At 40.1% G+C, this 16,119-nt stretch overlaps 1 protein-coding gene across 7 annotated transcripts in view; it reads right to left on the bottom strand.

The window, feature by feature from the left end:
- The window catches only part of DTNA (dystrobrevin alpha), a 219,347-nt gene that overhangs the window by 83,507 nt on the left and 119,721 nt on the right, over positions 1-16,119 (bottom strand). For all 7 annotated transcript variants that reach the window (XM_072330605.1, XM_072330607.1, XM_072330610.1 and 4 more), the window contains exon 3: positions 13,880-13,960. In XM_072330605.1, coding sequence (XP_072186706.1) covers positions 13,880-13,960 — 81 coding nt within the window. The remainder of the gene's footprint in view (positions 1-13,879; positions 13,961-16,119) is intronic.

Consider the following 16,119-nt stretch of genomic DNA (forward strand, 5'->3'; position numbering starts at 1 on the left):
AGTTCTGAATGCTCCGCAAGATACTAACAGCTCTTGGGGTGGTCACCACTGCTTTCCGAAAAGTCAAGAGTGGTGGGCATCCAGGTTGCTGTCACACGTGTGAGTTCTTTTACTAAACATATATATATATATATATATATACATATATAAATTATAATTGTATCTTTCTGCTACATCATATGATTACTAGTTTTGTAGACACAACAATTGCCGAGTACATACTTCAAGCTTAAAGAAGTAATTAACAAGACATTCAGAATCCTTACAGCCAGGTTATTCTGATCCACAAATGCTTTTATTTTTTTGTATCCCCATATAACAGTAAGAAAGGTTGCAAGAGGATGATACACTGAGGTACTGATTATCTAGAGTAACCAGAGACAACATTACCATCTTTCTTCATAGAAATCAAATGCTCATCAAAGACTGCCCATCTCAAGTTTTATTTGGCAAGGGATGTGAAGGGTAACAAGGCTTTTATAAGCACATCAGCAGGACAAGCTTAGGAAAGTGTAGGTCACCCAGTGACAAAAAAAGCATAGGGAAGGCTGAGCTACTTGAAGCCTTCCTACCTAGTCTTTACTGACAAGCTTCATCTTCAGGAAGATGCAGGTCCCTGTGACAAATGGGACAGTCAAGAAGAGGAAGATTAAAGATGATCTTGGTTGAGATGTTCAGCATCTGGTTAGAGGACATTCAGACAGACTGGACATTCACAAGGCCATGGTACCTTATATGCACCCACATGTGCTGAGAGAGCCAGGTGATGTCACAGCAAGGCCACTCAATTACCTTTGAAAGGCTGTGGCAACAAGGCAAGGTTCTTGAGAGCTGCAAGAAAGTTGGTGTTACTCTCTTTAAAAACAAGCAAAAGGATCTAGTGAACTAAAACTTCATCTCTGTCCACAAAATGGGGATGGAGCAAATCCTCCTGAAGTCATTTCCAAGCATGTTAAGGACAAGAAAATGACTGGGAGCAGTCAGCATGGAGTTATGAAGGAGAAATCATGCTTGACCAACCTGTTTGCTTTCCACGATTAAGTGACTGCCTCTCTGGACAAGATAGAGCAATGAATATTCTTTATTAAGACTTTAGCAAGGCTATTGATGCAATTTCCTATAATTTCCTCACTGAAAAAAATAATAACTACAGACTAGACAAGTAGAAAGTGAGTTAGACTGAAAACTGCCTGAACTGCTAGGCTGAAAATCTTGTTAACAGTGGCACCAAGTCCAGCTGGAGGTCCAGCTGGAGGCCAGTCACTAATGGCATACCCTGAGGCATAACTCTGAGGCCAAAGTTGTAGAACACCTTCATTAATGACCAGGATGATGGGACAGAATGCATGCACAGGCAATATTCCTGAACTGCTGCCAAAGCTGGCTGCTGGATGCCTGGAAATCTGAAGGACAAAATGTATAGAGCTGAGGTGCTGAATTTCAGGGGAAAAGTTTTAAAAGTTCTCCTGTCCAAACACCAGGCTTACATTCTTGTATCCTCATCTACTGTTCTGCCCAGAGTGAAAAGTGAGTTATTTTAAAACCTTTTGAGATTCTGATCGCTCAGCACATTAAACAAATGTGGCCTGTTGGATGTGTCTGTCAACTTGGCCAAGTGCTATTAATGAGGAAGAACTGCTAGGTTAACAATAAGCTGAAATGTGGTCTTTTTATCTTTAATATGGCAACTGACAAAGCTACCAGTGTGTAAAATTACATGGAGATCTCCAGTAAAATTATTATCATCTACATTAATTGCATTTACAACAAAAGCACCTTCTCCCCCCTGCTGTCTCTTCCTGCCTATTCTGTCTCACCTGTACTGACTGAAGGGCTTCTGTGTGGGTGGTTGAGGCCAACAGTCTCCCCAGCAAGCACTGATAATGACAGTCAATCCTATAAGGGAGAGCAGGGGGCAATGCACCCCACAGTGCTGGGCTGGGAAAATGGCTGCTGCTGCTTTTCACCCAGCTGCTGGGAAGGGGGTTCCTGTTTTTAAGCACACCTGGAAGTCATTTGTTCGAAATGCTGAATAAAGTATGATGTACCTAAATTAGAATAAGAAAAAAAATGTAACTCTAAGCTCCTTAATGTTTGTATGTCAAACAGGAGAGAACACTCAGTTAAAACATTGCTCTGTTACTAGAAGTCATGTAGCTTGAATCCACAATTTAGATATCATTTACCTGTTCTAAAAACTTGATATCTATATTCCATATCCACAAACTTTGTCAATTCTGCCCAAAATGACAATTTTTAGTCTCCCTCCCTATCACTATTCTAATAAGAAATGCCTCATTCAAAGCACTGTGCGATCAGGTCTAAGTCTTTCCTTCAAATGGAGATATACGAGGTAACAAAACTTGGTCAGTAAATGCGGATGATACACGACAGCTTTCTCATTTCTCTTAAAATAAGGGCAATTTGCCTTAAGTCATAATTCTTCGGTAATATAGTGCAATAGAAATAGATTAGGAAGATGTTTCTGCACTCCCAAAAGGAGGTAAAACAACCTCCAGCATCGGGTGATACCATAACTGCAGTTGATTCTCAAAACACCATCTCTGTTATACCCAGCTGGTAACAGAAAAGGAATTATGGAAACTTTCAAAAAGGTGTTTCCAGGTAAAGGAAAAAGACGTGGTCTGGCAGCCCTATTTAGGAGATTAATCTAGAAGTTCAGAAATGACTGAGTGTCTGAGAAGAAAGCTATAATTTAACAGCCTGGCACAACTCAGCTTCAGTGCAATAATCCAAAGCAAAATAGAGAATAGGCAGAACAGTGCACAAACCTTCTGTTCATCACAGCCTTGACCACAGGATGGCACTACTGGGTGCGTTATAGTAAATGCAGCACACATGGGCCATTAAATTTTAACTCTGTATTGGCACAATGTCAACCAAACTAACACAAATCAAAGGTTGTGTATTCCCACTGCTGTCCCCAGAAAACTGCCTTGTCCATGAATTAAGCTGAATACGTGCTTGGAGATTTGACAGTGTGAACATCCTATAAAGGCTATATCTCATCTGATAGGCAAATAATGCTAAACCTCAGAGGTAGAAAGGGCCGAATAATCTTCATGTTGAACATCCTTTTTACGGTGATAAAATCTCCTCTGGAAACATGTTTCTTCAGGTACCAACTCTGACTAACACCACATCTTTCTCTCCTAAATAACTTCACTTTTTTTCTTTATGTTGGTACAACTGCTCCCAGCTGACCCTACCCCTCAGAACCTCTCCATACCATAAGAGACTTGCACCTGGCTCTAGCCACGTTACCTGCAAACAGCAAATGTAAAGCAAATGCTGAGTTACCTATATCTCCCACTAACCCTGAATTAGTATGCGCTACCAGCTCTAATGATACAAAGTATTAGCCCTGATCTTACAGTAACTATTATTTTCCTTAAAATCCCTGACACTGGAAGCTTGAGACGGCAAGAAATTATTCAGCTTAACAGGTCTTTATAACCCTTTCCTCCCTCATAACCATAGGAAAAAAAGCTGAGACTACATTTAGTGGTCAGTCATATCACAAAGGTCAGTGAGAAAGTATGAGCACTTATTATACACTCAAAACTGCTTGAAGACAAAGCTTTTCCTCGGCCCATCTTGTTTTTCAGAGTTTGACTCATGTCATTATTCTTTGTTCTTGATTTCTTTCTTTTAATCATTTAGGATTGACAGGACTGCAAACATCAACACAAGGTACAAAATGCTAACGAATGAGGAACTGCACATCTCCCTGAATATGAAAGTATTATTTTATATACAAGCATATTGGTAAGCTGATCCTTTTTATATTCACTTAAATAATTTCTTATGGAACATGGATTGAATTTGGCCCACAGAATTTTCATAAATCAAAAATAACTAGGGAAATAGTTAAATGGAACTTATTGCTTGAGTAAACTTGCTGATATCAGATTGTATTTTTCACCCCCCAGAACAGAAGTGACACACAAAAAAGAGACGATGTTTCTCTCTTCTGCTCTCAGGAGTTTGGGCCAATCCAGAGAGATGTAGGAGCCCTTAATTTATGAGGACAAAAATCCCAATGTCAGCCTCAGACTCTGAAAGCAGGAGCCTTGAGATAAAGTTGGATGTTCCTGTATAGCACATAGGACTTACACGAAAAAACATCTTATGGCAAAAGCCACAGGGACAGTTCAGACTCCAAACTGATTTAATCCTTTGCTGAGATTGGTAATGGAGGTGCTCATTACTGCCACGGGTACAAACTTTCACATTTAAACATCTGTTACATTTGAAAACAGGATGATCTGTTTGCCTAGAAAGTCGTTTGGGATCTGAGTTATAATCAGCTCTGAGATGGATCCTGGTATCCTGAAGATCCTTTTATTTATATTGAATTCATTTGAAGAGACAATGAATAATTCATGCAAACTATACAGAATATTTGACTAAACCCTATCTTTGTGTTTGCATAATCTTTGCATGTTTGCTGTCCTGCCATTACTCATACCCCGAGCAATGCCTTCCCCAAGAGCCAGCACCCCAGTCTCTGGCTGAACCATTCAGCAACCATAATTTCAGAAGCAGAAGGCAATTAGTGGCTCCTACTTCAGCGATTCATGGTATCGTGCACTAAACCATCACATTTCTTAAGGAGAGAGACCTGAGGATTAGGCCAGGAAAAGGAGAAAAGGTCCAGTTGACATAAACACTGCTCAACAATCAGCAACAATGAGAAAGGAAGCAAAAACGCAAAATGTAAAATGACAGATAAGTAGGATTTAGATGAAGTACCACACATCTATATCCCTTCTCCTCTGCATGACAGAAACTCTCTAATGATGTTGTCAGGGCCCCTAGATGGAGTAAGAGTCTCGATGTACACGGGATGTACGTGGCCACTCAGCTGTCATCTTTTACACACGCAATCCTTAAAGATATCCTACAAATCCAAGACAAAATAAAGAGTCTTAAGGTAAAATGGGCATGAATAAAACATGGAAAACTAAACCTGGAGAAGATCAGCACTTTTACAAGAGATGCACTATGATACTAACATTTACTTCATTTATTGGAAACCGAGTTCAACCTCTTCTCACAATATATACTAAGAGACCGATTCACTCCTTTCCACATGCCACAGTAATGTCAGTGAATTCAGCAGCCTGACTTCCAATTTGCTTGCTGTCAGGAAGAGATGTGTCTGCATGAACCAAATTAAAGGCTGAGTATCCCCCGAACTTCTACTGGAATTAGCCACACTTCACCCAGTGATGGCTCTGAGACTGCTGGCAGCTCCCCTGCTACAAGTCCGTTGCAGCCAACAACAACATCACAGGCATAACTCAGCCTGAATTTGGCCTTGCAATGGCTTAATTCAGCACAAGCAAAACTGTCTCTGCAAAGCTACTGTACATCAACAAGTAAGTCAAGGACGGGAAGCTGAATGTTCATTCTGTAGTGTCTCATAATCATAGTGAGAGCAGCACACACTAAGGACATTATGTAGTCTCTTCACACTTTTAAACGTGGGAAATTATTTTCATGGCCAACATCTTCTGTTCTCACAATTTGTCCTGGCATGCCATATAATATATGCTGTATGAAATCTTCCACTAAGACTAACCGAACATGATTGTAGGTACAGCTGGTATGTAAAAATAGGTAATAGTTAAGCTTCTGTTTGAATATTCTGGGCATTATGAAGCTGACCTATATTACTAGAGGTACACAAATTGTCTTTTGGTGCAACTCTGAATACAAATGAACATGGCTTTAGAAGGAAAAAAAACACTTTGGGAACTTCAGAAGCAGTGAATTACAGTAAAAAACGAGATCAAGCCCTACATTCTGACTTCCCTTCTTTACACTACTTGCTCTCTTCACCCTAAAGCAGCCCACAGCTGCTGAGAATATTGGTCACACACAGCCAGCACGCCTGATGGTTCCACAGCAGTTTTATTTGTAAACGTTACTGGAGACAGAGGCTGAAAGGGAATGAAACTGGGAACGAGGAAGGGTAAGATACACATCAGATCATCTAGGGAAGACTGCAGAGGAGACAACTGGTTAGGAAAGCTACATAGTGCTTGGTCATTATTCAGAGCTGTGTGACAGCATCAAAGCCAAAAAACAGCAACACACCAACCAACCACCAACCCTCAACAAAATCCAACTCAACAGTTGCTGTGGAAAAGGACACTTTTAATGCAGTGCTACAGGACACGGACAGGCAAAATGCTGGAGGTTATCTCCTCAGGAAAACAGTTTTCAAGGGTTTCCTTGAGACTGCATCCACATGCATGTGTATTTTGCAATTTTTAGAATGTCTAGAACAGTACTAAGTTAATAACTATTTTCTTTTGTTGTAAATGTTCCTTAGGAGGACCAGTGTGAAATAGGATTCACTTTCTGGTTTTGGATAACTAAACCAAAGCATGCTGGGTCAAAGGTGACTAATGCCTGACACCAGAACAGATGTTCAGAGACAGCAGCTGGTGAACTGAACAGACTGCCCAGTCTCAAACCTGTATCAGAAAACCCATCAGAGATAACGCAGCAAGTGGCAGCTGTAGCAGAGTTCAGGAAGTCAGTCAGAAAAGATTTTCAGCTGTGATCCAATTACAAAGCTGTCTGCATAGAACTGGGGCTGAGTCACCGGTGTCATGGAGGGCAGCCCGTAGGTATACCAGGGACGTGGCCTATCTTATGTGCCTGCCAGCTTCTGACTCAAAGGATGCCAATCCAGACATCTTCCTCAGTAAGGAATAAAGTCATATTAGCTGACAATTTTTGTAACTCAGTTCTTAACAGGAGCTACTTGGAATCATGGGTGTGGCTGAAAGATCAATCTGTAAGCACGCAAAGAGCTGAGAGTTTAAGATATGCGGCCTTGTTTGGATCACCCTTTTTGACACTGAAATGAATTCCAAATGTTAACTGACAGTTCTTATGTTAATCCTGTATGAGATGGAATTGCGATGGTAGCCTTTAAAAGCAAATAATCAGGGAGCTGAGACACTGCAATCCCTCACGTAATAACAGTCCACTTTGTGCCAGCATTGAAAGAAGGCTGAACCGCAATCAGTCCCGTGGAACATGTCAAATATGCAGCTTATATGACAGGTATTAGGACCCGTCAAGCATATTAACAAACTTTTACAGCTAAAAGAAGAAAATCTGAAACCATTTTCAAGATATTATGCTGTGAGCGAACACTTACAGCCTAAAATCTTTATGAAGGATTTGTCTGCAGGGAATATGCTAAATCAAGCCCTTTTGAACTTTTGATTAAATAATTGATGCATAATGCAGAATGTATAATATATGCATCTTTTCCCCATAGTTGCCTGGAAACCCATATGGAATGGTACTAGCAGTTCCAGAAGCATTTAGACTCCAAGTGGCTAGTAAAGACAAAGGAACAAAAAAGTTTTCAAAATCATTAGCTCATCTTTCTCTCCATTATTCAAGTACTGCAGGATACCAGAATTAGTAACTTACACAATGTTCTCGTAATGTAGTAATGTAATATACAGAGCTATTCTTTTCTTTTTTAAAGCTCTATCTTCTGGAGTTGCATGAATGACTAAGTCTCAGTTTTCTTACAAAAGAAAACCAAAAACCTCAGGCCTCTATATTAACTTAGTAATTACTAACAAGCAGACTGTAGAATATCCATGAGGGTCAGCAACAACAACAGCAAATCACAAGATTTCTACACAAATATCCCAGAAGACCATGACAGGGGGTTTAGAGGAATATAAGGGAGCCACGATAAAAAAAATATTCAAGTGGCAGACTGCTTTCCCTGGAAATAATGTTTCAAATTGCAGCCAAGCAGACCTTTTACACTTCTCAAGTAGGCAACATTACTTGTCATTCAGCTTGATTGCTCTGTGACCCAGCCAGAAACCATCTTGTGCTTTATTGCTTCCAGGATGGAATGAAAAACATGATAAAAACCTACAGTGAGAACAGAACACTAACCACAGAACCCGACAATGATGGCGGATTAAGTTATTTAACCTAAATGACTCTACAATTATGATAATTTGGAGGCTCCACTTGTGATGGTCATCCAAAGCAAAAAAGAATGCAGGGCAAGCACAAAACTGCAAAGGCTATACAGTCCTTTAGAACTATAAGGCAGGATATTGCCACAACAAGGGTCTTTATGGGATTTTTGCATACTATCAAATATTTCCTGTGGCCTTCATTTCATACTGGAGAAACTGAAGTCACTGAATCAAAGAAAAAATGGCTTTCTATTATGGTGGTGAGATTCTATGATTCTATGTCTTATTAAAGAGAAGCGATTCCTGCATTAGAATATAAAGATGAAAGATTTGATGATGCTTATCAACAGGCCAGACCTGGACACTTCTCAATACTCCCTTGTTTTGTTCCCCAAAAGTGAACTTCTTCAATAGGTAAGACCAAAGCATATTTTCTCATGCAGAACAAAGTTGAAATAGTATCGAGTAATGTCTTCCTAGGCCACTGGGGTAAAACAAAGGTCACAACAACTTTTCTACTGCGGAATCAAGACTTGCATATCTTCATACCCTTTCCTTTTACCACAAGTACCAGATACTGTAAGTCTTCATTTTGTGGGGAATGGCAAGTCAAATGGGAATGCTTAGATAAATACTTCTAAGCGTTAGTCCAGTACAGGAAAATAAAGAAACAACAACAGCACTTACCAGTAATTCTACTTTGGTTTAATAAAACCCTTTTCTTAAAAGCGACTGCCATTCTGACAAGGGCTAGTAGTTCACAAAGGCCAATTACATCATTTTATACCCAAACTGCCAGTTTCTAAGACAAACCAGTTTCAGTAGCATTACAGAAGGTATAAGAGCACAGAAAGTAAAAAGCTGTAAGAAAAGTATCTAAACACAGTGTGTTTACAATAGCTGTCACTCATTGTCAGTGGGAAATTATTATATTGCAAGAGGGTGAGAAATTATTTTAACTTAAAGCAAATGTAAAAAGGCAGATCAGATCAGAGCAGCACCTGGGAGCATGTATGGGAATTAAGCTGATGTGCCTCCATGCCAGGCTGTGACTGCTTAAGCCCAGAGGAGGTAGAAGGAAGAGGAGGCTGGAGGTGGAGGAGGCTGCCCTGGACATTCACAAGGTCTCCATCACAGCTATGGCAGCTGCACTCCCTGTGTGGAAACAGCTACATTGCAACCTGGATAAGACAGACCAAACCAAACCAAATTCAGAGTACTGAAGGTAGAAACAAAGACTCCAGAACCCTAAGGGGCTGAGATTAAACTAAAAGAGGAAAAAAAAAGCTGCCTTCTTGCCTGAATTAATTAAGCGTCTTACTACAATCACTGGCATGGCTTCAGGTTTAAACTTTCAACTGCCAATGACTTATTCTGATCTAGGGAAATCAGCAAAATTTGCTTTCTGCATCCAGAGTCAGAGAATAACCTCACAAAACACTCAGAAGTTCACTGAAGGACAGCAGCAGTTTTCCAGCTGTACAGTTCTGTACAAGTGAGTGATGTGTAATTGTATAATGGTTTTGATTACGATATGTTGCTATGTTCTCCTCCTGCTGCCACCATAGCCCAGAGGGAATTTGCATGTTAACATGACATTTCATCTCAGATTGTTTTTCTGTATAAACAATTGGGTTTTAATAAACCAACAGAACAAGGATGACTGGGGATTACTGTGAATCATAATTCTTCAGTGTTTCCTGAATTCAGGTGAATGGTGAAAGATAAATGCAGCTGCTGCCACTGGACACTCATGCCTTCTTCTAGGAAAGCATTATTACCCTTCTGTGCCTGAATGTTATGGATTAACAGCTTTAAGTCAGTACTGCCAAGATGGCATCTTCCTTACACAGTGAGAATGTACACTGGATGTTTCAAAACCTGCTTCAACGCACAAAGGGTCAAGTGAAGGACAATACCCTAATGCCCGACTTTGAGAAACATCAGTCTGTAGGGTTTGAGTTCTGTGACTGCTACAGACCTCACAGCGCTCACCTGTAGCTTTCTCATCCCCCCCCTTGACAGTGGGCCTCCTCACACTAGAAAACATAGAGGAAGTTAGCCTGCTACATTTTGTACAGCCTGTACATTTTGTACTTTTGATCATGTTTCCACACCTGCTTCCTCTGTGTTATTATCATCCCAAATAATGAAATTTAACCTCAGATGATTAGAGCACCGCTATTCCTGAGACTACATCCATCACGAAGATCCCCGAGAGCAGCCACAGTCAGCTGATGTGTTCCATCTTTACATTCTTAGATCTGAAGAAGATGCTGCCTCCAGGAGGGTAATTCTCTAGTGTCTGCCTCTCCAAGGCTCTTGTAATTCATTTGAAATTATTCATACCCCCATCTCAAGTTCTTAAGGTTTAAATTTTATTTATTTATTGTTTACAGTAGAGGTATCTACATCCTGTGTTAGTCTTTAAGAGAAGACTACTGCTGTTGCAAGAAGATGTGCAAACTCATGAGGAAGTAGCACATCATCTTCTTCTATACTGAACATATCCCCAGAGGTACCAACATTACCTGCAGTTTGTCTTTCCATTACTTCTATGCTTAGAAATTGTTATCAGAAATAGGGAAGCACAAAATGAATTTATATTCATGCTGCAGTAGTAAAGCTTTCCAGCTTTTAGAATGCACACGTGCAGAATTCTGTAGGTCTCTTGTATTGGGATGTTATACGTTTGGCATCTCACATTCGTGCACTAACAGGTTCAGAGGTATGCCCCAATAGTTTGTCAGTGCTATCACTGTTTAATGATAGTACCAACACAGGAAAATGAGAATACTTAATTCCAAGGAAGCTCTCCTTAAAAGTCAGCACTGCATTCTTTTCATATTTATGCACATATTTTCTTATTTCTCATGAAGAATTTGTTGCTTCTCTGAAGAATGAGCCTGGACTGGATTCAATTCTGTTCTGTTTGACAAATAATGGCAGTGAATGATATTGATTTTTTCCTCACGTTGCTGATTTTATTTAAACTGGCTGTTGGTTTAAGCGCTCAGAGAGATTTTTATGGAAGGAATACTTTTCACTTCTCCTTTTTTTCCCCCCTAATGTTTTACAGCGTATGTGCAGTTTTGAAGGATATTTTAAAAATACCTTTAAAGGCATCTTCCTCCTGAGAAAGTGAAATAATCCAGTGGTATGAATTAATTTGATCAATAAGTGCTAGTACTCAGCACAACATACGCAGTGGTGTTCTGGTAAATGGTGGTAAACTACCACCTCCACTATAACTTTTGGCCACATCATTTAAATAGTTTAAGGAGAAATACTGCAGAGAACAGCTCTAAGATTGCCAGTGCATCTTAACCCCTTACACAGTAGTCACATCACCAGTAAAACCCACCCTAATGATGAACATTTCAGCAAAACACCCTTACATAGTAAGAAAAGACATTGCAGGGGGTGGCAAGGAGATGACCGTGTGTGCGTCTGCTTTAAAGGATGCAGAAACAAGCACTGCACTGTCTGTGATAAACACAGCCACCTGCTGTCCCAGGACTGTCACACACTGTTCTATGCTAATGTGCACCTCAGGGTAAAAAAAGGCTGGTGTTAGTAAAACCTCTGCTCTGCTTTTCTTGGAAGAGCCACTTCTGGCACTCAGAACAGTTCTTTGCTTCCATCCTCATGCATCCCCAGCCTGCAGCCAAGCGCAGCTCCCTGCAATTTATTAAATTAGTTCTTTAAAAGAACCCCTTACACACACTTTCTTCCAAGCAATTTCTTTTCCCAGTCAGTCTGGGCCACAGTGACTGAGCAAGAAGCTGGTCAAGGCAGGGCGAGAGAGTACAGCCAAAAGAAGATGAAGATGGCTTGGGTGACTGAAGCAGACCGAGCTTTTTCCTTCTTATATTCCCATATATGAAAGAGCTAGGATACAAGAGGATGTTTCCTTTCCTTCCCCCCATCTTAGTACTAAGTAGAGCTTGATGGCAATTTCTGTAGGGAACAAGAGTCACTAACATGAGCCAGAGGTCAGACATCAACCATTTTAGACCAGTGCCTTGTTCAGTGGCTCTATGTTTACAAGCACTGCACAGTGAATGAATGATTCCATCACACAGTGAATGAACGACTCTTCTTACCAGTGAGAGGAAGCTATGTGGGAGAGCAGCAGTCGGACAGAAATGAGAAGAAAATTGTACTTTATGGTGAAAACATGTACCCAATTCAGCCTGATCCTGAGCAACACAAATTATTCCTCAGGTTGCACAGAACATAATTCCTAGGACAGCATTTTTAAGACTTCTTCTCCCTCACCCCTCTCCAGAGAGGGCTGATACAGCGTAACTCTTAATGTAAGGCCACCAAACCACTTCTCCTAGGTTATCAATGACAGCCAGAAGGCAAGTACTACCCATGAAGGACTCAGTACAAACTGGTCAACTGAAGGCTATGTGCATTGGGTCTCTATACAAAGAACAAAAGGAATAGGTTCCACAGAAATAGCTCTCACTTAAGAGGAATAAAGTTGAGATTAACAACCAATATTTTTCACCAGTCAGCCACTCGCAACAACTTGACTGTCTCATTCTTTTGCTTTTCCATTTGCTTCTCATACAGCAGCTACCAAAGCAATTAGTGCTGCATCTTCGTGATCAGCATCAACTTAATTAGATACTTCTGTCACTTTAGATTATTGAACTGTTACCATGAAAACAAAAGTGGAAATTTCATCCTCTTAAACACAATCTAAAAAAAAAATTTAAAAATTAATAACTGAACACAGCATAACAGCGTATTTCAATGCATTTCCTTCTGAATGGGAGAAAACAGCTGCTGGGTAGGTACTAAGCCCCTCCTAAGTTCCTTGTCTGGCAGCCTGCTTGCAATGTGGTACTAACCTGTCAACTCATACTTCAGCTAAATACAAATTAAAAATAGGAGAAACATACTGCAGAAGTGATTGAAAGACCAGCTCTGTTAATAATCTACCAAACACTCTCTCTCCAAAGTCTTTTCTTTCATCTTGGTCCCTGTAGTGTGTACGGACAGCATGAATTAAACATTTCCGTAACACAGACAGGTATAACCTCAAAACCAGGAACTCCCTCCCAGGGGGTTAATCCCTATCTACAGCACATTTCTTAATGTTCTTATCACTGTGCATAGCACAAGCACAGCCAGGCTGTCATTCTAGTTTAAGTATGAAGACTAAAATACCTGTTCTCTCTGCATTAGTCCTCCTCCTTCTGTTTCTACCAACAAGAGCTTCCACAGATAGGATGACTTTCATTAACTTAGCATGGAAAGTTCCAGTAAAACACATAAACCAAAACCCATCATTCTACATATTTGAACAATATTTTAGATGGAGAACAAACGATACAATCCATAACAGGTTTTATATGCATTAAACTCCATTAAAGTTAATAGTTTTTCTCACAAATGTGCTAATAAAAATTGAAACAGTAAAGGGGAGAGACCAGATCTCAGAAGAAATACTAAAAAGATCACTAATCAAATGGGAAACTTCTTAGAAATGAAGTCAGGAACGCAGAAGAAAGACAAGCAGAGATAACAAGCAGGTTCACCCTCTTGAAGAGATCTCTCTAGCCGGCCTTCTGGAAAAAACAGGACTGACTAAACTGCACATACTTTGCTGCACCCCAGACAAGGAACAGGATCACTTTTATTCCATCACAGAGTTGTTGCTATAACTCTTAATTTGCATTACTATAGAGACAAGCACCTTATACAAACAGGCCAGTATTTGAAATCTTCCCAGGCGCTCTGATTGGTGTCTTTTGCCATGCCAGATCCAACAGCCTCTTTTGGGACTGATCTGAAAGGCAGACTGTGTAGCGCAATGGAAATCTAATACCAACAGCATAGGAAAGAAGTGCCGACATACTTACAGTTGCATTTCTTCTGAACAAATCTAAGTTTACATGCTGTTCGGTAGGTGGACAAACGAATGCGATCCAGATCTTGAGCCCCTAGTGGAAGACAATAACAGCAACGTTTGTATGGAATATGACCTATGTGTATCTTTCATAACAGGGAAAGCACAGAAAACAAAGAACACAACAGTTGACTGTAATTATTTTCAAGGCTATCTCATGAGCAGGGAAGGTAGTGAGGGGTGAGCAAGAAGGGGTAGGAGCTACAGTGTTAAAAGATTTCTGTGAAGAAAGGCAAGAAGTAGTCAGCCCACCGTGTCCGTCACTTTGAAGAACAAGCTGGTCAAGCTGCAGGCTAAATGACAATGGCCTGGCTCCAACAGGATGAAAACCTTCATCTAATTATAATATTTAACAAATAACTTTGGCTGACATGCCAGATCAGAACATGGTATTGCCAGCAAGCCAAATTAGAAACAATATCATGCTGTAAGAAATAGACTGATAGCAATCTGCAGAAGGGAGCAAAAATACTGCAAGGAGTATGAGGCATCCTCCAACTCATAAAGGTGTATTCTCTGCATTGGAGATCTCAAATAGTCATCTCTCTGGCTCACACATTGTATGGTCCTGGCTGTTACTGCTTAAAGATTCCACAAGATTTCCAGAGCAGCCGTCCAGGGGATACAGGTAGAAGCTGACTGGTAGCTATTCCACACATAAAAGCAGCACAAAGGGACCAGGACAGGGACAGTATATGACACAGTGCCTTCAGGCATCTTGCTGCTGTGTATCACTCATAACATTTTCAAAGAATCTCAGAAAGTAGAGGAGTAGCTTGTTAAGTTGTTAATTAAAGATTTCTCCTTCTTGGCTGGTATGTCTTACCCAAGAAGTATTGCTGCATAGCTACAATATGGCCTATTAAATACAGGGCTGATTATTAATTGCACAGCACATTTCAAGAAGGTGTTCTGCATACAGCCTTCCATCCACTTCCTTATCTACCAAACAGCCCACCCCTCATATGGATGGCTCTCTTCAATTTAGAGATAAACTCTGTTTAGATATGCCCTATTCAGCTTTTATGTGTTTCCCAAATGTTTCCTTCAGGATTCATCTTGACGTTATTTATACTAGATGCTCAGCTTCACTGCTGAACATATACCTAACTGGCACCATCCACCCACACTATTTTAAACAATCTAGCACCTTTTCAAAGCAAAGCAAGACTCTGCCTCACAGGTCTTTCTAGGTTGCAATATTAACAGTTAAACAATTTTGCAGGCAGTAACGTTGCCTTCCCCCCCTCCCCCCAACCACTATTTGCACACAATTACTTTCAGACTATGTATTTTTGTTGATAAATCCCCAGAACATACTAACTAATTCTGACACAGTTCACATTTTACCATAGTCTGAAATCTATTTGCCAAATCACTTCTGCAAAACGTTGCTTCTCTTACATGGAGCTGAAAAGTAAGCAGAAAGATGTGTGGCAAATGAGATTGAATTTGTAATTTGCCTACCAAGATCGCCAGTGGCTTCTCACTCTCTTTGACTACTGGCATTGGTTCACTATTTCTTTTGAATGTTCTTCTTTATGTAATACTATTGACGGCTTGCAATAAATAAATAGGTTGCAAGCTTTGGTTGCTTTTTCCATGCTACATAATACAAGCTGGCAGCACAACAACTATGTTCATTATGAACTCTCCATCAGAGCAGCCTGGATACATATGAGCATGTCAGGTTAGACTAAGGGTAGCCTATTGATTTGACATCCAGTGGTGCATTCTGTGAGATAAGACAATCTGGACTCAGACCCTACAAAATATGATACTAAGAGGCAAATGTTTGTAATTTGGAACCAGAAAGATGCCTCTTCAAAAGTCAAATGAAACTTCTCTAAATACAGGGAAAAAGCACACACTGCCTCAGATTTGAAGTAAGTTCCTCCTTGTTAAGAACAAGTTCCCTACTTTAAAAGGAATGAATAGACAGACTTTTTTTGTTGCTGTTATCTTGCGTAGTCTCGAGCGCAATCCACTTTCTAAAAATACCATGGGATTTTAACCACGGAATTGCCAGCATCACCACTAGAAACTAAAACACCGGCAAAGTCCTCAATATCATTTATTTGTACCTCTAAAATTGTCGAGTTTAACCTTTTACCAGAAGTGCATATTTTTATTTTATTTATTTTTACAATTTTTGAAACTTTGTTTCATCAAGGGTATGTAGGGCATGTTAAG

This window comes from Excalfactoria chinensis, chromosome 2 (assembly GCF_039878825.1).
Source record: "Excalfactoria chinensis isolate bCotChi1 chromosome 2, bCotChi1.hap2, whole genome shotgun sequence".
Lineage (NCBI taxonomy): Eukaryota > Metazoa > Chordata > Aves > Galliformes > Phasianidae > Excalfactoria > Excalfactoria chinensis.